At 36.4% G+C, this 22770-nt stretch overlaps 1 protein-coding gene across 1 annotated transcript in view; it reads left to right on the top strand.

Annotated features, from left to right (window-relative positions):
- The window catches only part of PDZRN4 (PDZ domain containing ring finger 4), a 420326-nt gene that overhangs the window by 376039 nt on the left and 21517 nt on the right, over positions 1 to 22770 (top strand). Inside the window, exon 6 of the mRNA XM_033222417.1 lies at positions 21927 to 22025. Coding sequence (XP_033078308.1) covers positions 21927 to 22025 — 99 coding nt within the window. The remainder of the gene's footprint in view (positions 1 to 21926; positions 22026 to 22770) is intronic.

Below are 22770 nucleotides of genomic sequence, written 5' to 3'. Positions count from 1 at the left end.
GTTCACTTGGTGGGCGTTTGGGTGTTTTAGTTTTGTAATATTACAATGTGCTGTGAACATTCTTTTACGCATAGACCGGTGCATATCAATAGAGTTCTCTGGGGTAACTCCTGGGCATAGGATATGCAGATCTTTATAATATATTTACTAAGAAGTTAGTGCTTGAGCCAATTCTAACTCACACTAATTATGTGGAGGTGCTCCCAGAGCACCACATTCTCACAAACACTGGGTGGGCATGATTGGACTTATGATTTCCTTGACTTTTAATTTTCTCCAGTTGGTTTAAAATTTTCCTTCCCATAATATCTAATGACGTTGAGGATCCTTTTGAAATGGGTAAAGTTCCCTTGTCCTTCTGGCAGGGAGTGAGATGGGGGTATGGCTCACTTCTTCAGTGCCCTGCTGCTCAAACCCCTAGGGGAGCATACAGAACAGCAGGCTATGGGGCTTAGACCCCACAGCAGTGTCTAGGGGTGGATATTTACAGCTCCTGAAGCTCCAGTGGGCGTGTGTTACAGGGTGCTCTATTTTAATTTTGCCATCTATAGGCTGCTTCTGTTAACCAGCTCAATTAAACTCTCTACTTTGTTGCAAGGACAGAGGGCTTTCTGTATCCCGAGTTCTTGCCTTGGTGTACCAGAAGAATCAGATCACACCTGGGCTTGGAGAATGAGTGCAAGGTTTTATTGAGTGAAAGTAGCTCTTAGCAGATAAGGGAGCCAGAGAGGAGATGATTTTCCCTTGGAGGAGGGCCATTCAGCTCCCTGGGCTCTCCTCCAACCGCCCCAGCCAAACTCCATGTCATTCCGCCAGTGGAGGGCCTGCTGGGGTGCTGGTGCCTGCCTGTGCTTCTGAGGTCCTCTGGACATCAAGCTGCTTGTGTGTTCCTCCTCCCACGTGTTTCTCTTAACATGCAGGTGCTTGTATCTTCTTCCGCCAATCTGCTCTTTTTGAGGTCCAGCCTTTTGTGTGTCTGCCCGCTAGGGTCTTGGGCTTTTATAGGCCCAGGATGGGGCCCTGGCAGGCCAGGGTGGTCTTGGGAATGCAATATTTGGGCAGGAAAATAAAAATGCCTATTCTCAACTAGGTCCGTGGGGGTGGAGCCCTAGCTACCGACATGCCACTCCCTCCCCAGCACTTCCCTTCCGCATTTCGGTATCATTTAAAGGGACCATGCTCTTTTCTACCCAGCACTTCTGCATCACTTCAATATGTTTATTGGCCTATTCTGTTTTCTTCCTTCTTTTAATGCTAATTTCTATATGGACTGTTTTTTTGTTTATTTACTTTTTAGCTCTTTATATATTTTTAAATCAATCCTTCATGTGCTGCAAATACAAACACTATTTCCCAGCATGTGACTTGCTTTTTGCTTTTCTATGGTATTTATCATAAACAAAATTCCTGATTTAAATGCAGTAAAATATATTAATTTTTATGGTTCCTGATTCTGCTATCTAGTCTAAAAAATCCTTCTTTTGCACAGAAAAAGTAGTTTCTAATTGTATTCTAAATTTTTCAAAACAATTTTGCCTTTTACTTTAATTTTTAACCCACAGAGATTGTTTTTATTGTGGTTAGAATTTGGGGCCCAAATTTAATTTTCTGATATATACGATATATTCTCTAAGTACTACTAATTGAAAGTCCTTTTTTTTTTTTTTTTTTTTTTTTTTTTTTTTACCTAATATGTAGTTGTAACTCCATCATAAATCAAGTTTCTGTATATGTGTGAATCTGTTTCTGGTCTCTCCAATCTGTCGCATTAGTCATTTTGTCAAACTCTGTGTCATACTACACTGTCTTAAATTGTTTTATATCTTTATAAGAAGTCTTGGAGCTGGCTGACTAATCCTCTTACTTTATTCTTCTTACAAATATCTTCACTATTCTTTGTCCTTTGGTAGTTCATATACATTTCTGAATTAACTTTGCATGTGTACAATGTTATAGATTTTGAATCTATACAGCCATTTAGGAAGAACTGACTCTTTTTGCCATTAATTCTTCCAAATCTTGAACATGAGTTCTTCTTTTCTCTAGGTCCTCTTTAATATTTGTCAACAGATTTTATAATTTTCTCCATAAGATTACACATTTTTATTAGCTTAATTCCCAAGTAGTGCATATGTTTCTACAATATTACATAGTAGGTAAGAGTACAGACTTTGCAAATCCCAGCTCTTCCATTTTTGGATTGTATGACCTTGGAAAACTCACTTAACCTCTTTGTGCCTCAGCGTTCTCATATATAAAAAGGGAATATTTATATACCAAACCCTGAGAATTATTGTGAAAATTAAATGTATTCTAAATTGCTTGCAACACTGCCTAGTACAAATTAAATGTAATGTGTTTGCTATTATTATGTTGAGGAGAACATTTTTCACGAAAGATTCATGCTTGAAAAAATACATATTTTTTGCATTTATTGGGGATAATGGTCTATAGCTATACATTAGATCAGCTTGTTAATCATATTGTTCAAATCATCTACATGCTTAAGCTATATTACCTAATTGATCTATCAATTACCATTACGTTAATAGATTTGTCAAAGTCTACTTCTAATTCTGTCATTTTTGTTTTCTACAATTCGAGATCATAAGTTGAGGTGCATCCAAGTTCAGAAATGTTTATTTCTTCCTGGTCAGTTCAACTTTTTTTTTTTTTTTTTTTTTTGAAACAGAGTCTTGCTCTGTTCCCCAGTCTGGAGTGCAGTGGTGCGATCTCAGCTCACTGCAACCTCCCCCTCCCGGGTTCAAGCAATTCTCCTGCCTGAGCCTCCTGAGTAGCTGGGATTACAGGCACGTGCCACCACACCTGGCTATGATTTTTGTATTTTTAGTAGAGATGGCGTTTCACCATGTTGGTCAGGCTGGTCTCAAACTCCTGATCTTGTGATCCGCCCGCCTCCGCCTCCCAAAGTGCTGGGATTACAGGCATGAGCCACTGAGCCTGGCCTCAGTTTAACTTTTTTAAAAAATTTAATAACCCTTATTATTTATTGTGGTGCTGTTTGTCCAAAAATATTTTTTGTTTGAAAATATAGCTATACCAGCTTTCTCTAAGTATTTTGTGGCATATCTTTTGCCAGTCTTTTACTTTCAACTTTTCTGAATTATGTTTTAGATGTTTTTCTTCTAACTTCGTGAAGCTTCTAATTACAAGTGTTTCCTATACATTTTTTGTACAGCTGGATTATTATTGCTTTGCAAGTGGTGGTGGTTCTTGCTCACATTTCCATTTTGTCATTTTCTATATTTTGTTCTACTTACACCTATTGTAATTCTTTACTTATAATTATTTATAAATTTGTATTTAATTACATTACATCATACTATGTCTCTCTTGTTTTGCCTTTTCTGTTTCTTCTTCCCTGTTTAAAAATCTTTTATGTGAATTGGTTGACTATTTTTCTCATCCCATTTTTTTCCTCTCTGCTGAGGAAGTAATATATTAGAAGTAATATATACTATTTGTATTCTTTTAGTGCTTATCTTAGAAATTTTAGCTTAACCATTTTGTAATTAATTAATTCTTTTACTTTCCTTAAACAATAAAAGGACTCAGGAACACTTAAATTGTATCCACTCTCTGGCTGATTCATATGTTACCTTCATAGGCATTTAAATTCCTTCTGGCATTATTTTAACTTTTTAAGCCATTATACTCATTATAAGTTGCTATATACATTCCAGATTTGGTTAGATTTTCTTTGCTTTTCATTCCTTTTTAAACCACAGACCTTCCATCTGAGTTTACCTTCTGAATTTGCATATCTCTTTTTAACATTTTTGTTGTTGTTGTTAAGTTCCAAGATACACGTGCAGGATGTAGAGGTCTGTTGCATAGGTAAACGTGTGTCATGGTGGTTTGCTGCACCTATTAACCCAATACCTAGGTATTAAGCCCAGCATGGATTAGCTATTTTTCCTGATGCTCTCCCTTCCCCCTTCCCGTCACTCCTCATAAGCTCTAGTGTGTGTTGTTCCCCTCCCTGTGCCCATGTGTTTTCATTGTTCAGCTCCCAGTGAGAACATGCGCTGTTTAGTTTTCTGTGCCTGCATTAGTTTGCTGAGGCTAATGGCTTCCAGCTCCATCCATGTACATCTTTGAAGTTTCCCTTAGTGACAGTCTGCTATTGGCAAAATACTTAGGTTTTTTGTTTGTCTGAAAATATCTTTATTTTGCCCTTGTTCCAAAAAGATACTTTCCCTAGGTATAGAACTCTGGGTTTGCAGATGTTTTGTCTCAGCACAATAAAGGTATCTTTCAACCATGTATTTACTGATCCATAATATAAATACAATACATAGTAAAGAGGGTTATTTCTGCATCTGTGGATTAGTACTTTTCATCAGTTCCATAATATTCTGTCTTTATCTCCATATTTCATAACTACTGTCTCCTAGTTTTTATTTCTTTGTGTCTTTGTGTGCATTCTAGATAATCCTGTCTAATCTATCTTCTAGTTCACTGATTTCCAGTTGAGTAATTTCCTTCCTCAGGTATGTCCAACCTGTGGTTAAATGCAGCCATTAAATATTCATTTCAATTATTATAGTTCTCATGTTTATAAGTTCTTCTTTCTTCATGTTGGTTATTTTTATACTAACTTTTACTCATATTTGCAATCCCTTCTTATATTTCTTCTATTATATTAAATCTCTGTATATTTCTAATGACTTTGCAATTATGCTGACTACTTTTTTCTGTTGCTGGATGTCACTCATGATGCATTGTTTCTTTGTGTGTTTTGTGAAATTTGACTCTAAGCTCATTTTAACTTTATCTCTGGGACCCTGGGTTTCTGCAGGTAGAAAGTGTGTTTGTTTCTGCCAGACTTCTGAGGATATTACCATCTTAGGAGTCTTTTAAGCTTAATTATCAGCTTGAACTATTTTAGACACAGTTCACAGTCAGTGTGAATTTGAACTGCAAACTTCTATGAGGTTTGCGTGAGGGCCAGTTTATTATTGGCACATTCTCAAGTGAGACTTTTTTCCTTTTCACTCAGGCCAAAATGTATAATATTCAACTGTTACTGTTTGAATGTGTCCCCCCAAAAACATGTGTTGGAAACTTAATCTCCCATACAGCAGCATAGGGAGGTGGACCTAATGAGAGGCTATTGGACCATGAGGGCTGTTCTCACAAATGCATTAATGCTTTTACCATGGGAGTGGGTTTGTTATTACAGCAGTGGGTTCATTATAAAATGATGAGTTTGGTCCCTTTTTTCTCTGTCTCTCTTTTGCCCTCTCTTTGCCCTTCTGCCATGGGATGATGCAGCAAGAGGTTCTTCACCAGACTCTGGCCCCTCCATCTTAGACTTCCCAGCCTCCAGAATCTTGAGGCAAATAAATTTCTTTTAAGTTGTATTATAAATTACCCAGTCTTGGTATTCTGTCCTAGCTGTATAAATGGACTAAGGCAACAATTTTCTTTATAATCCCTTGGGAGGGGTCTGTTGTGTTTCTTGTTCACTAAGAGTATAGCTGTCAGGTTCCCAGCTTCATTCTCGTGGTCTCTTATTAGACTCTACTCCTTGGGCTTTGTCTCCTGTCCTTCATGCTCTATGAAACTGTCAACATTGAGGCTTAGATTCACTTAAATCAGTAAATACGCTCAAGGTTAAAATCTACTTCCTTAATTGCTAAAACAGGAAAGCAACCAAGATGTCTTTCCGTAGGTGAATAGATAAATGCACTAGGTTTACCTCTAGACAATGGGATATCATTCAGTGCTGAAAGAAATCAGCTGTCAAGCCATGAAAAAACATGGAGCAAACATAAATACACATTACTAAGTGAAAGTCTAAAAACACCACATACTGTATGATTTCAACTACATGGAAAGGCAAAACTATGGAGAAAATAAAAAGATCAGTGGTTTTCAGAGGTTGTTGCAGCAGAAGGGATGAAAAAGTGGAGCACAGAGGGTTTTTAGGGCAGTGAAACTATTCTGTATGATACTGTAACACTAGATACATGCCACTATACATTTGTCCAAACCCACAGAACGTACAATACCAAGAGTGAACCCTAATGTCAACTATGAACTTTGAGAGATAAGGATGTATTGATGTAGTTTTATCAACTGTTACAAATACACTACTCTGGTGGGGGATGTTGATAATACAAGAGGCTATGCCTGTGTGAAAGAAGGATGGAAAATCTCTGTACTTTCTGCTAAATTTTCTGTGAACTTAAAACTGCCTGAAAAAAATAACACATATTGAAAAGTTAAAAAAAAAAAACAACTTTCTTGATTTTTCCTCTTCTTCAAATTCTTACCTTCACTAATTTGTTTTGTCCTCTTAGTATTTACTGTTATTTTATCATCTTGTTAGTATGTTTAACAAAAAGAAGTTTATAAGCATCATTAACTGTTTTCAGCAGACATGTTTTTCATAGTACCCAGCAATACATACTGGCAAATATGAAACTTCTATGTTTTTGAGTCATACTCTTTGAATCTTTGTTTCCTGAATATCAGTATTATTTTCCACAAAAAGATTCTTAAGCCCTCTTTCATATGGGTCCTAGCAGGCCCTTATACTACTCTTCTAAACATGTCCTGATGTAACTGAATACTGGTCTGAGCATTGTATAGGGCCTTAAGCTGGGATTGTCCCTGTCTTCCATTAAAACACTCTAAGCTCAAGTATGACATGTGTTGAGATAGAGATGCAGAGATCTCTGTGTACTCAGAGGATGGAAGAGCACTTCTGGGTGATTAAAAAAAAAAAAGACTGTGGTAAACACGTGGTTTGAAATGTGTGCATTTATGTGGCAAATGGGCAATGAGCACTTCTTACTTGCAAAGTTCTATAATCAACAATGAGATACAAAGCTGAATACATTTGCTCTACCCTTTGGAAGTCCATAGTTCATTACATCTTGAATCATAGGTAGAATTCTAATTCAGATAGTAAATGAAGTGGCATTTTTTTTTGTGAGGAGGAAGAGGAATCTCTACAACAGAGTTGGGGAGTGGTTCCTACTTCAGATTGGCTAGGTCATCAGATGTGTGAGTGGAATAGTAGGAGATTTGGGGGAAATGTTGTCTGAGATTAGATTACAGAGGGCCTATAGTGTCAGTCTGAGGAGTTTGGACTTCAGTAGTGCTGTAAGCATGTAGTGATGTGTTTAAGGACTTATAGTAAGGAGATTCATCTGGCAGTAACGTACCAGATGAATTCAAGGAGATAGAACATTTGGGAAAGAGATTATGTCATCCGAGACTGTAGCAGCAACAGAGAGAGTAGAAAGGAAGGGGGAAAAGATAACTCTGAAGAGAAGACCTAAACCTGGATGACTGGCAAAATGATAAGGTCATTAACCAGCTTAGGAAGAAGATAGGATCTGTGAAGAGTCACTAAGACCAACCCACTCATGTGGAGATCTGGTTCTGGCGCCAACAGAAAGAACTTCAGGCACTAAACTTGTCAGCTGAAAAACTTGGCTGCACTCCACTGAATAAATGAAATTCCACTTTTTGCTTGATTCCTAATTAATATTTTCCAGTAAACAAGATGATCAGGTAGAAGAGAAAGAAAAGAGATGAGCAGATTTTATGGTGTATCCATTATTTATTTTATTCAGGATAATTATTTGTATTTTAAAATAATACTTATTTTTCTAATCATAAGTAACTATATGGTCACAGCAAAAATGTTTGGAAATACAAAGGTATATTAAAAAGAAAGTAATCATCTTCATAATAACAGCAACTAGAGATAACTACTATTTCCACATAGAAATTTTTCTGTGAATACAAGACTTTGAAGAGTGAGGTTATGTTATACACATTTGTGATCATTTCCCTTTTTATAGAAGTTCTTCAGAGTCATAAAATTCATTGTTTAGATATTTCCTTACTTATTTAAGAAATCTCATATTGTGGACATGGAGGATATTCATGATACTTTGCTATTATAAATTATGCAGTAGTGAACAGATGCTAATAAACTCGGGTTAATTTTGATGATCCATGTTTTTGCATGTAGCTACTAAAACAGAATGAAGACTGGATAATGCAGTGATTGAAATTAATTTCAAATGGCCAAATGATCAGATGGATCCATTAACAACAAATAGAGAAACATGTCTACTCTTTAAAGGCCCAAGGAAAAAGCAGTTGATATAATTGTTGGGCAAAAAAAATTAAACATTTTTAATAAATAAATATGTTAAATAAATTAAACATTAAAATTAATTTGATGAGTAATTTAATCATATCTTCAAATGTTATAAAATACTACTCAAATTTCTTTAAAATGATACAAATTGTCATCATCATTATACAAACATACAGTTATACAACTATGCACCAGTCACTGGAAGAATCATATTATCTAGAATAAATCATTGATATATATGTGTGACAGTATATACATTCTTATGAAAATTTAACAGTGCACAAGAGTCTGTACCATCACTTATTTTGCATTTTGTGAAATAGATGATAACACAATGTCAGTGTTAAACATTACAGTCCGCTGTTAGTTATAAACCCAGGAGGTGCAGGCAACTAGTTATAATCAAACTTAGAGGGTATGTACACATGCAATTATGCCAATAAGTGATATTATGTGTAAATATAATATATATATTTTGTGGGAGATCCTCTAATTCTCCTCCAGAATGGACATATCTCCTCAAAATGACTTTTTCTCTTCTAAGAGTATATATATTTAAAGTGCGTATCTTCCTGCTTGTTTAAATATTAAAATATCCTGAGTTTTTTGGAAAAAAAGATTTGAAATGTGACTAAAACACTAAAGTTAACATCAATATTTTGTGATCTTTTGTTATATTTTTTAGTAAATCTACTTTACTGTTTAATTTATTTGGTTAGATACGAAATTTCTGAACATATTTAATTATATTAAAATACCACCTTACCTAACAAGAAAAAGAACAGAGAAAAGCAATTTGGTAACAATTATTATTACATTCATAGGATCTTGACAGCTTTAAGTCTTGTACCTTTTCTTGTTATTATGACCCCAGGAAAATCTCCCTCTCCCCAGTATAAAATAGCTTAGAAAACATTGCAGGAATAGCCCAGTTCCTCATTAGAAAAGCCTTTATTTCCTGCTTCAGTAACCAGCTGATAGAAATGAAGTTCATCTTATCAACAGGGTTATTTATTTTCTATTCTTCTTCTTCTTTGTTAATCTTCCTTTTATGTTTTCTTAATAACACATGCTGGAAAAGTTCCTGAATGCTTTTCAAATAAAGAAAAGTTCTGAGGAGGATTGACAAATCTCTGTTGTGTCAACATAGACACAGGCATCTCCCAGTCTGGAATTCAATGTATAATATCTGAAATAGATAAATGTAGACCCTCCGTTTCTCAGTCATCAGATCAGGAGATATTCAGGTCTACTAATTGGTTTTAATGCATGTTACTAAAATTTTATTGCCAGTACAATAAAGATGTAATGCATTTCATGTATCATAATAGACTGGCATTAAAAAATAACTAGGAGAGTTGGCTCTAAAAAGAAGGAATAGAAAAGGAAAAATCCAGAATTCGTGCTATTAAATGAGTTTTTTAAATGTTTTGGAATTATGACCAGTGACAAAATGTAGAACCTACCAAATTGGAAATCATGTATCAATTCAGGATCAGCCCATTACTTATGATTAATCATTATGTATTTACAATGACATTTTTTGTTATTATACACTGTGGTACTAATCTGAAGATGAGAAACTCCAAGCATTTTTTAATAATTAATCTTGTAGATGAAATTTCTCACTGACCATTAGACCCTAGAAGAAAATACTGTATTTTAGGGGTGTCATACTAGGGCATCTAAGAGATTTAATTCATTATTTTGTGATATTCTCAACAAATGTCTGAGCATTGAGTATAAAAATACAATAATATAAAAATATTCTTTCTTTGATCTACCTTCAGGAACATATTCATTCCATGTAATGTTTTCTATGTAAAATCTTGGTCATTTCTATGTAACACAAACAATCTGATCCACCTATGAAGAAAACAGTAGGTTTGCACTGTTTTTTGCAAATGATTGTCATTGCTTATCAGCATATAGGTCCATCATAAAGCATGATAAATGGAATATTATTTGATAAATTTAAATTAACATCTCTATGCAAGTTCAAAAATTAGTTTTTGTTAACATGCCCTAGATTCTTTTCTTTCATTAACTTCCTGCTCAATTTTACAGTAAATCTAGCCTCTCTATTAATTCTGTGTGCTTTGGAGCAGTCTTTCAGCCTTAGCAAACCTGAATAGACTCTCCTTCTTGCCTTTTTGTTGGACTCCAGCCCTATAACTCTTAATTCTGCCTTCTTTGTCCCTTTGTTCTTACCCATGTATCCTACCTCTCAAGGGCTAGGCAGTGGCTCAACTCTTGAACCAGATATTTAACAGGGCTTCCAATAGTCCAAAACGTTGGCTGCCAATGACATCGATTCCCACTAGATAAAGCAGTGATAACCCTAGCATGTCACCCAAAGTTGATATGTATTACTTCTTCTAGTTCTATTTTTTAAAATTCCCTTGAAGGCAGTCTTGTGGATCATTTTGCAAATGTTTAGACTTTACTTTTATCCCTAACAATTATCTTTCTGCCACCCGAAGTAGCTATCGATTGTCTGTATCTGCCCTTATATTTAGGCAAAAGGTATTTTGCCTTTCTGAAGTGAATACCTCTTCAAAGTGACTTTTTAAACTATAAAACGATATCCCAAACAGTAGGTGGTATCTCTTTAGCTGATTTCCTTTGCTGAAAACATAGCTGACTCAAGAGCACGATAGCAGATGTAACCAAGAAGTGCAGTCATCGAATCAGAGACAACTACAGCACAAAGGGTCACCCTGTCCTTATGGATTGCTTACTTCGCAGAGTGCACATAGCTAATGTCAAAAGAAGGTTGTTAACATTCTCTTTTGAAAAGCTATTTTCAGGCCGGGCGCGGTGGCTCAAGCCTGTAATCCCAGCACTTTGGGAGGCCGAGACGGGCGGATCACGAGGTCAGGAGATCGAGACCATCCTGGCTAACACGGTGAAACCCCGTCTCTACTAAAAAATATAAAAAATTAGCCGGGCGAGGTGGCGGGCGCCTGTAGTCCCAGCTACTCGGGAGGCTGAGGCAGGAGAATGGCGTGAACCCGGGAGGCGGAGCTTGCAGTGAGCTGAGATCCGGCCACAGCACTCTAGCCTGGGCGACAGAGCGAGACTCCGTCTCAAAAAAAAAAAAAAAAAAAAAAAAAAAAAAAAAAGCTATTTTCAGTAATTCAAAGGAAAGACAGCTTACAAATGCTGAGAGTGGAGATGCAATAAAGACTGCAGGGCCCCGTGAAAGCAGCACTATGGACATTGTGAAAGGGATTTGAGCCGCTCCAAGAATGGACAGTTCTTTTCTATAAAAGTGAGATCTGCTCTTTCTTCTTTTTAAATTTGCTGCAGACACTAAGGGTTGAAAGAATAGTAAAGATCTTTTCAACTCAAGCCTTGCTTTCCTAAGAATTCTATGCTCTCCACCCTCATTCAGTTGACATCACAACAAACGAGGCTCTCCACCTTGTTCCCGCCTCCACACATTTCATCTGGATAACATACTTCATTCAGCATCTCTCTCCCATTCAGTGATTCTGCCATCCCCAACACACACCTTTCCATGAACCCCCAGACCTCCGTCCCAGGTCAGAATGACTTGTTTAAAGAATAGTATCAGAATGGTAACAATAAAAAAGAGCAAATGAATGAAAGTCAGGAGGCCTGGTTTCTACTCTTAGCTCTGCCACTAAATTGTCAGATGAATGTGGGTAAGTCACTTCAATTTATAAAAGATAGAAGGCAAGTTAGATTGTATCTAAAATTCCCTCCCAAATAATTATAGGAAGTAAATTATAATCATGTTTTTTTACTAAAAAATCTAATCAATACTAAAGAAAAAAATAGAAGAAATGTATGCTTCTGCTTGGGTTAAATACCAGAAAATCAAGTTCTTGCTTTCTCTCAATAGTCCTAATTTTATAATTGCTTATGTTTTATATAAGATGGAAAGTCACAGTTTATGCATATTGACCTCCCTCTCCCATTTCTGCCCAGGACTTTGGTTATGAGACCTTTTAGGAATCAGTCCTAATCCACCTCTCTATTATCCTCTCTTAATACATCTCTAAACCCTCTTCGCGGTAGCCAACACTGAACTTGTCACCCTCCATGTAAACAGTAGCTTCTCTCTGGAGCATCCCCTCTTGTGGCTCATCTTGCCTCTTGATTCATCCCATCTATCTTTTACCACATATCCCATTGCACTATAGTGAATTCTTTATGTGCTTAAGCCTCCGTCTATAGACAACGAGCTCTTAAATGACCACTGGACTATAAGAATGCGTCTCTTGAAAAAGCAATCTTCAGAGTTAAAAAGTGTGTGTGCAAGAGAGAGAAAGAAAGAGAGAGAGAGAATCTTGTGATCAATTTCTGATTCTGATGAGTAGTTGCTTAGTGACCTTAAATAAATTACTCAATGCTGGCTCTGAATATCCTCATTTATAACATAAAATTTGTAGATAATATCTACCAAAAGCAATTGGGACTATAGTCCAAGAAACAGAAGACTGAAAACAAGTGCTTGAAGAAAAAAGGAGTTTTATTGGCTCTCCTTGCTAAAAATTCCAAAGGTTTATTGTTTTAGATATAACTTGTTGCAGGGGCTCAAATAGTGGCACTAAATTTCAATCTTTATCCATCTTTGGCTTTTATTCCCTTTTCTGCATCCATCCTCAAGGTCTATATATTGTGGCATGATAAAGCTTAGAGCTACTCCTGATCTAGATTTTTGTGATTCAAATACAATAGAAAAGAAAGTGTTCTTACAATAGAAAAGAAGTTAGAAAGCTTCTCTAATGTGAAATGCTGTTTCCTACCTCTGTGCCTTTGCATGGTCAGTGTTTAAAGTGTTCTTTAAAAAGTATCATTTTAAAGAAATTTGAGTAGTATTTTATAACATTTGAAGATATGATTACTCATCAAATTAATTTTAATGTTTAATTTATTTAACATATTTATTTATTAAAATAGTTTCAACAAAAGTCATGAACCCGATTTTGATGGGCTTGAACTAAATAAGACTCATTTTTGAAATGACCACTATACCCAGTAAAATAAAATGCACTTATTAGCTAATCCCTAGATCACAAGCCCAGCCCTGGAGCTGGAATCAGCCCTGAACACACACATCAACTAGAAAGAAAAAGGTGTAATTCTGCAAAATAAATTTAGGGTCATGTTTCCAAAAAGACAGTGAATAAATGCTAGACGGACCAGAAATAACTACTGTGCACTGTATTACCCTATCAGATTCTTAACAATTAAATGAGACATTATTCACAAATCATTTAGAGCAATGTTTGGGACATAAGAAGTTTCCAAGTGTGATCCATAGCATGTAGCAGGTGCTAAGAAAATGTTCAGTGAATAAAGTGAATACATAAAAACTGAACATGCTAGAGGAATTCTTAGAATGAGTAACTTCATAGATAACTTTGCTTTAATTTTACAATTCATTTTTTGATTACTTTTCTTGTTGGCAGAGGTAAGAGACTAGGTCACATCCATTGTTTGTACAGCTTTTTGAACATATTATACTTAATCTAATACAATTATGCTGCTGTACAAATATAGCAAAAGCAATTATACCCTACACCCAACTTCACTTTAGCAGTTACCTAATTCAGCAAACACATGTGAGGCTTCTCATAAGCTCTCAGTCCTCTGCTGGTACTAGAAATGCTAAGAAAAAGAAGACAAGGTGCCATCCTCAAAGAAACAAGTTTCTTTGTTTCATATCTAAGGCTGTGGGATATAACAACAGACATAACAGATAAGGACCTTCTTAGAGAACAGTAAACAGGTAATTTTAAAACTAAACATCTTACTGAAATACAAATTTTCTAATTAAAAAAAAGAAAGAAAAATAAATGTTCATAATTGCCAAGAAGCCACTAAGCATCATTGCAATTTTCATAGAAGACTTTAGGATCCTTATTTCAGAAAGAGTGATGGACAAGGGTATCATCTAGCAGTTAAACTGAGAGCTGAAAAATGAGAAAGAGCAATATACTGTGAAGTCAGAGGAACATGCTATTCAGAATTAAGACCAGGTCCCTTAGCTAGAATGTGAATCCCAGCTCCGCTTTCGACTTGCTGTGTGACTTTGGTCCCAAGTTCTCTCTGTGACTCCTTTTCTTCGTCTATGGAATGGAAATAATGATAACTGTGTTTAAGAACTGATAGAACAATGACACTGCTTGCATTCAAGCCCTTAGCTTCTCTTGCATGAATTGGTAACATTTGCTTAACCCTCCAACTCACCCACTATGCTAGTGCTGAAGTCATCTTTCTAAACTACAAATATGATAGTTTTAATTCTTTTGTAATAGCCCCCCTTTACTTTTTGCAAAGAGCCCAAATTACTTAATAGGATGTGGTCATCCTTCCATGATCTGGCCCTTGTCTACCTCTGCAGTTTTAGTGTTCACCATGACCGCTCACCCAGCCCAACCTTAAACTCCTAGCTTCTCACACGTTAACTATGTAAAGCTTCTCTAACGTGAAATGCTGTTTCCTACCTCTGTGCCTTTGCATGGTCAGTGTTTCTCTGGAAATTACCTTGGTAAACACCAAGACTAATTTTATGATCTCTTCAATGTTTGCTGGATTCTTCCAGTAGCCCCCTACCATGTCCACAAGGTTTTCCTCTGCCCCAGCCCATATTGATGTGTGTGTGTGTGTGTGTGTGTGTGTGTGTGTGACAATGAGAGTAATCTAATGAGAATACTTAAATGAGTAATACAGGATAAGAAGGGATAATTCCATGAGAGACATTCTTGAAAAACAATAAAGGAATGGTTTACAGAGCATGAGTAGAGGCACTCACCTTTGGTAGGATTGGGGATTTTTCTTTCACTGTATAGAAAGGCAGCCCAGAGAGTCTTTCTACCTACAAATGCGTGTGGATTGATAAGTGGAGGGAAGACACAGAGGTTTCCATTCCATGGTTTATTTTTCCTCCATGAAGTCTAGAACAAGATGACTGGCCAAGCATGAAGAGAGAGAAGGGCATGGTAGCAGAACTGCAGACAGAAGAGGTACAAGATACCAGACTGGGAGAGCAGAAAGTTGAGGTCATAATAACCCACTAGGATCCAGTGAACTATGAGATAAGGTCATCAGCTAATAGTGGGTGATTTTTGTTGGAAATTTGAAAAAAGAGGAGGAATTATGACACTAGTTCCTTTAGCATGTGAAACAGCAACTTGGCAAGGAAAGTAGAGTGCGATTGTTGGGCAGCATGGATTGCCCATTTGCAACTTGTAGTAAAGAACTTACAGGGAAAGCAGTCGCTATGGTCATCATGGTGTGCATCCCCTCTGGACCATGTCGCTGCTCAGCTGGGGAAGCAGGGAGGTGAATACTTGGTCTTAACCACAATTGACCTTTTTCTGGATGATACAGTGGACAAAGAGAACAGGAGAGTTGAGGATTTCGGAACTCTGCCAATGCTTTTTATCTAAAAGCGTGTTGCCATTTTTGTCTTCTATGAAATTTTTTTCCAAGAAAGGCAAGATTACATTTTTTTAACAGATTGAGTTGGTGTAGTGTATTCTTGGTTATCAAAATACTCTTAGAGCTTTGGGATTTTGAATTGGTAAATATTCATGACGTGCAAAAAATCATGATACGTACTGTACGATCTCAGTCCCGTAAAATTGAATGTTGTGCCTACACATGCACAGGACCTAGAAGAACTTGTCAAACTATAAACTGCTTGTGATTGTGAATGACTTTGTTCTTTGCTTCTTGTGTTTTTCAGTTTCCTATAATGCACATATTAACTTTTTAAAAATAGGGTTATTTTAAAAGCCAAAAAAAAAAAGATATTACGTCTAACTGTGAATTTCAAGCTGCATCAGGAGACAGGAGTGGGCTTGAGGGAATTACTGACAGTGAGAAGGGGAAGGGTCAACAGGTTCAAGCTCTAGCAAGAGAGCAGAAGTGCTGGAGTGAGAGCATTTGAGCTGACCAGGAAGTGAAGTGCTTAACATTGCTATTTTAAAAATAAGGCATCTATGAAAATGACATTTTATGAATGGTCTTTTCTACACATTGCTTATGGCATGTTAAACTATTTTGATGGAGATCTCCCAAAAACTGACATATGAGTCAGGAAATCAAATGACAAATGGCCGTGGATAGTTAGCAATACCTTTAGGAAGCTAATAAATGATCTTTTTAATATCTGCTAAAAACTCAACAATCAACTATGAAAAACCTTGGATTCTGGATTCTTCCGAAGGTAAACCACATGATGCTAACAAATACCAAAGTAATTTCAATTTCCTCAAAAGATACAACAAGCAAAATAGAGAAGGGGGGAAAAAAACCTTCCTGATGTAAACAGAAGTGTCTTCCTGGTTTCCTCCTATACCTTTGTTCTTTGTTTTAGACAGATTGCTTTGGGGTGGAAGCCCATTCTAGGAAAGTTTTCCATGCAGTCTGCCTGGTTCAGTAGTTCTTACAGCAGAAGTAATGATACAAAATTTATGGATCATGGCCAGGCACGGTGATTCATGCCTCTAATCCCAGCACTTTGGGAGGCCAAGGCTGGCAGATCACTTGAGGTCAGGAGTTGAAGACCAACCTGGCCAACATGGTGAAATGGCATCTCTACTAAAAATACAAAAATTAGCCAGGTGTGGTAGTGGGCACCTGTCATCCCAGCTACTCAGGTGGCTGAGAGAGGAGACTTGCTTGAACCCGAGAGTGGAGGTTGCAGTGAGCCAAGATCATACCATTGTACTCTAGCCTGGGTGACAGAGTGAGACTCTGTCTCAAAAAAAGAATTAAAAATTAAAATAAAAACAAAATGTATGGATCACTTCTCACTTACTTCAATTTTATGTTTCTCTTTTCTATTCCTGGTCCAGATTTCCTGACATCGACTATTGTTTGCCAGCATCATGAGTTCATTTCCTCCCCCACTAACAGTAGAGGCAAAAGTAATGTTTCTTTCTTTGTTAAGGTATAAAATCTACTCCAAATAGGTCATTTATGACTTCTTAAGGGGATTCACAGCCCACAGTGAGAAGCAGTCAACCTGGGCCTAGAGAAATGTGACTGCTTTCTTTCCCAAAGAATGTCTCTGATTCTAAGAATGGGAAATTGGAGGTTAAAAGCCACCCATATTTCAGAAGACCATTGAAAAAGAAGTAGCCAAATAAAGAGGCGGGGCTAAGGATGTTAGAGAAAAGACATGACCATAAGCTTTAACTTTCACCCTTATGTCTCCACAGAAATGTGATTTAATTATTAGTTGCAGCAACTTCTTATGAATAATTTGGAGTTGGAGAATGCAAACCTGAAATGTTTTGTCAGAGGGATTTGATATTCCAGGATTTTTGTGATTTATTTTTTACTAAGTATTATCCCCAGATTCCATTATGCAAGAGATAATGATACTGAAACAATATTTTTATAGCAGACTATCTAGCTTTCTCTTAGCTGTGGAGATTAAAGTGTTCATATTTCTCATTTGATTCATTTTTTGAAATAAATGTTTTATTGGAACAACAAGGCATGATATTTCACTAGTTACTAATCAACATTAAAAAATATAAGATGATATATGATTAACACTGAGATTGAGTAAAAGTGCATGTATTGTCTAATAAATGAAAACCAGGAAAATAAGTAAAAATATGGACATAAAAGACCCTACATTCCCCTGTTGTCAACTGATATAAGTGACTAACCTGTCTAGCCCTAGATCTTCTTCAGACTTGAATAGTGCTGACTGCATTTGAATTTTCTTATGAAGAGGAAAATCTTTATGGCATGCATTGGCCTAAGTGTTCTTTAAAGTTTGGGAACAATGCTACTTAAAAAGTCACTGCTTTTTAAGCAGTGTCAACTCTTGTTTCTTTCCCCAGTAAGAGAGAGTTCTATCTAGAAAGCATTTTTTTTTCTTAAGTTTCTCATTTCTCCCTAGACTCAATCACAAAAAAATATAAAAATTTCACACCACTGGAGTACAACCAATTTATGTAAAAATCCTATTTGTGTCATTCTATGATTAGAAAGATGTTTCATAGCAAGCTTTAATAACAAACTATAATCTGCTACTCCACCTTCAACTTATATAAAATCAATTTCTCACAATATTGGATACTGAAGTTAGATTTTTTTCAAAGAGACTTTAGACACGTCCCCAGAATAGCACGTCTTGAAGTACATTTAAGTCAAAATAAATGTAGTTTCACCAGGTGTGTGAAGTGATTCTTTCACTCTAGTGACAAATGACTTATGGATGGTTAATGCTGCCATCCATGCAGGCTTGGCTTTGATTTGTATACACTCATGAATTGTCTCCATGGAGAAAATGTGCAGAGGTAGCATTTCACTTTTATGTGTTTCATCAAACAGCTTCCAAGTGACGGAGGGGAAGGTATGAAAGTTGTTAGGGAAAACATTCTCTATTACCAGGAGGTTGTTTCTTCAGAAGTCAGAGGCTTATCTGTCCTGTGAAGGGAATGTTTAATTAAACCTGTGCTGCAGAATTCCTTTCAGATAATCAGAGTCTTTATAAAGCCACCTTCGCCTCCTACAAACAAAATTGTCTACAGGTAGCTGCTTATAAGTTATTTTGACATAGAATTAAGGGAACTTTGATTCTAAAATGTATGTTTCTGTGTTTTAATATAAACTATGTAGTATCTGAGACATTCTCAGCCAAGAAATACAACTTCACACTTGGGACTGGTGTGAGGTGGTTTGCGGGATCCAGAAAAATCTCAGTTTGGTCTCTTACGGTGCCTGAAGGCTTTCTCCCAAGGGTTTAGTCCCTTGCATTAAGGCTTTGTATTTGCAGCCTTTATTAATATGCACCAAAGCCTGATTGGGTCACATTTTAAGTCATTGTTAATGATGATTCCTTTGAGACATATTTATGTATTAATTATTTTTATGTCTCAAGAGTTAACTGTGAGAGAACGGAAAATCACACTGAATGCCAGGTTTTGTTAGGGGACAAGCAAAATGGCAAATCTATAATACTCAGACCTCCAGGACTCCAAGCAGCTGAAAGGAAATAGGAGGGTGCTGAGTGTCTTACCAAGGGGAATATTGGAAACAAAGACCATGGAGATAACCTTGAGACCTGTTTCACAGTTTTGGTTTGGTCCAACGCAAGGAAAATATTGAAAAGTTACTTTGACCTGAGGACCTTAGTCTCCTTTCCTCTGAGATTCTTGGGTTAGTGCTTTGGTTTCTGGTGTTGAAGGATTATAGGCAGATTCTGCCCTTTTTGTTTTAATACATTCACTCAATTTTATTGCAAAACAGTTGGCTATGCACCTTCTAAGCAAACACCAAAGTGAAGGTACACCATTGAGAATGTGGAGAAAACATTCAAAAAAGAATGTTCCCCCCTTGAAAATGTCTTCTCACAATACTGCGAGTTGCTTCCATGCTTTGTTAGGGCATTGGAAGTCAGTGGATGTGAGCTTTGACTACAGCTCCTCATTTGTGTTGATTTAAAGGCCCTAATCTCAGCTTCTTATGGAGTCTGTAGGTTTCCTTATTGGCCTCTTAGGAATCACTAAGAGATACTCCTCGACTGTATACCTTGTTGCTGTAATTGAAGCTGTTTTGTTGCTATAACTCCTTCCTAATGTTGCAGTTTTAGTCAAGTATTGTTTCCCTCTGGAGGCATTAATTATTACCAGTTTTAAAAAGACCTTTGCTTGGTGTGTACATTTTTGCTTCTGGTGCTAAATCATTTCACTATTTCCTAGTCTATGTCTAGGTAAAAGGATGTTTCACCTTTTCTCTTTACTGTTCAACCTACACTATAACCTTTTTAAGCACTATAAAATAGAGTATCTTTGTCCACCAGACAGAAAGTCAGCATTCTTCTTAGTTTCATGCATTTCACTAATTTGCAGTACTTATCTCAGAATAGAGGATTTAAGTTTAGTTTTATTTGCTATTGTCTGTGAAATTATTGGTCACTGGAGTTTATGAGAGCAATCACCTTGCTAAGGATTTACTCATGGTGTATGGTGCATCATTTTTATACAGGTTATTATCCACTGTCAAGGACTTCATTGAAATACAAAATTGAAAGGGAGGATATTTACTCAAATGTAACAGAGTGTTCTGGGAAGTATTCTCCTGTTTGAAGTTAAGTAGGTTTTCCTTCATTTTGTACTGGTAACTATTTCAGATTTTAGACAATTAAGTGAGTACTCTATGTCATTGTACATGTGGGCTGTTATAATAAAATACCATGAACAAGGTAGCTTCTAAACGGCAGAAACAAATTTATTACAGTTCTAGAGGTTAGGAAGTCGAAGATCAAGGAACCAGCAGTTTTAGGGTCTGGTGAGGGCCTGCTCCTCATAGAGGGCATCTTTTCACTGTGTGTGTCCTGACATGGTGGAAGAGGCAAGATAGCTCTCCGGGGCCTCTTTATAAGGTCACTAATCCCTTTCATGAGAGCTCAGCAGCCCTTACAACCTAATCACCTACCAAAGGCCCCACCTTCTTGGTAGGTAAAATATGTTGAAACTCTAACAGAAATTGTAGGAAACACAAACATTTAGACCTTAGCACTCTATTCTTATCAACTTTCATAACCTTTACACACACACATACACACACACACATACATCTACTTCCAATCAAAGAGGAAAGACTACCTACTTGTGGTTTTACAAAAATCTGTGTGCACCAGGAAAGATTTTTGAAATAAAATTAGTCACTCTTCAGCTAGTTTTACTGAGTGCCCACACTGAAATATCCTGTTCTAGGTACTGGAGAAAGAGCATTAAGCAAATTCAGACATATTCAGAGCTCCCACAGAGCCTGAGTGCTAGAAATTGATCCAGACTTCACTTCTAATTTAAATAGACATTGTTCTTCTTCATCCGATTATTTACTAATGGGTCTTGTATACTCCATTCAATAGGAATAAATTCTCCATAATTAGTGTGCTAATTTGTGTTTTAATCCTTGGAAATATGTAATTTATCCTGAAGTCATCTGCTTCTGAAAGTAGTACAAGTCCACTTCATCATATAAAACTGAAATACACTGAAATTTATTATTATTTTACTGAACATAAATCAGGAAATAAATTCAATATACGTTACCTGAGGACTGACATTTCAAGCCCTTAGCCATGTGTTTCAGTAAATGTATTTTCTTGTTCATTTACTGCTTCATTTTGAATCGTTGCCTCTGCCCCAAGTGGCTTTTGATGTCTCTCCCTTCAGCCTGGATGAACCCATTTCTTTCCAAGAATAACAGTTTCTACAAAATAATAGAAAACCTTGGTCAAACCTGTACAAAACACTTGCTTATTATCATATTGTATAGAACTCCAGAGCAGGATTGATGGAAACAGCTTGGTATAGTCTTTTTTATTATTATTATTTGAACTTATTTTGTTCTCTTATAATACAAATAAAAACATGTAATAGTAACTCTCCATATTTTTATGAACATTTTGCCACCAACTTTGAGATTCTCAAATATTTTATTGATTCCAGTGTATTGATGTATGCATGTATTTGATTTATACATTATTGCGTAATTTTTAAGGAGTTTTACATTGACAGCTTGATGCAAACAGCTGTGTATCTCCAACATTACAAAAAAAATATAAAACACTGGCTTAACTTCATAGAAATCCATGCTGAAAGAACATTTGAATAATACTGGTAAAAACAAAAAGTTAATTTCCAGTGTTGGGCAATAATTATTAATACTTGCCAGAGTGACCCAAAGAATATCAGTGAGTTCTCCGTTCTGCTGCAGATTTTCTCTCTGACATAAATGTCATCTGTGTGTGTTGTTCTCTCAGGAGGTCGAGTTGTGTCGTGTTAGCAGTCAAGAGAAGCTGGGCCTGACAGTCTGTTACCGAACAGATGATGAAGAAGACACCGGCATTTATGTCAGCGAGGTAAGAAATGCCATGGAGGGGAAATTAGAGGAGAAGACTAGGAGGAACAGAGCGAAATGTTGAGAAAACCCTTCACACTGAGAAAATCCTTCCTTAAGAGGCTTGAATGTGAAGAATTGGCCATGTTCCAAAACTTGTCACTTTCAATTAGGAAAGTAAATTATGCTGCCCAAGTAATGTAATTATTATCAGCTTGTTTAATGTGAATACTTTCACCCCAGAATCCCAGCAAGGAAAAGTGCAAAAGTGGTAACATTTTTGAATTCCAAATTTGAATAAATTCCCATAAAAATGCAGCAAGTCCATCAAAGTTTTTGATCCTCAAACATCTGTCCTTCCATTCTACTGTGTCTTTTATGAGTTCTATTAACAGTAGCATTGGCTAATTGTTTTAAATTACTACTCACAATAATCACATCTTTTACTCTGCTGATGGCATAGATACATTTGAATACCCAGTGAGTGCATCTATTAGTTTGTTTTATTCAACCCCACAATGAGATTCTACACTTGATCTTAGCCAAAGGCCAAGAAGCAATACACAAGAGAGAGTCTAAAATGCGAGCTACTGTTAGTGTTAATTCCTTTTAAAGACTGTGAAGCAAATTTTACTACAATAGATGATTTTTAAAAACTCACAAAAAGCATTACTTTATGTGAAGTAGGAAGGTGTGTTTTCAAAAATTAAGGCCGGGCACAGTGGCTTATGCCTATAAACCCTACACTTTGAGAAGGCGAGACAGGA

The sequence above is a fragment of the Trachypithecus francoisi genome, unplaced genomic scaffold, assembly GCF_009764315.1.
Source record: "Trachypithecus francoisi isolate TF-2019V2 unplaced genomic scaffold, Tfra_2.0 Lachesis_group11, whole genome shotgun sequence".
NCBI lineage: Eukaryota > Metazoa > Chordata > Mammalia > Primates > Cercopithecidae > Trachypithecus > Trachypithecus francoisi.
The sequence above is the reverse complement of the archived record's forward strand: the minus strand, read 5'-3'. Positions and strand labels throughout refer to the sequence as shown.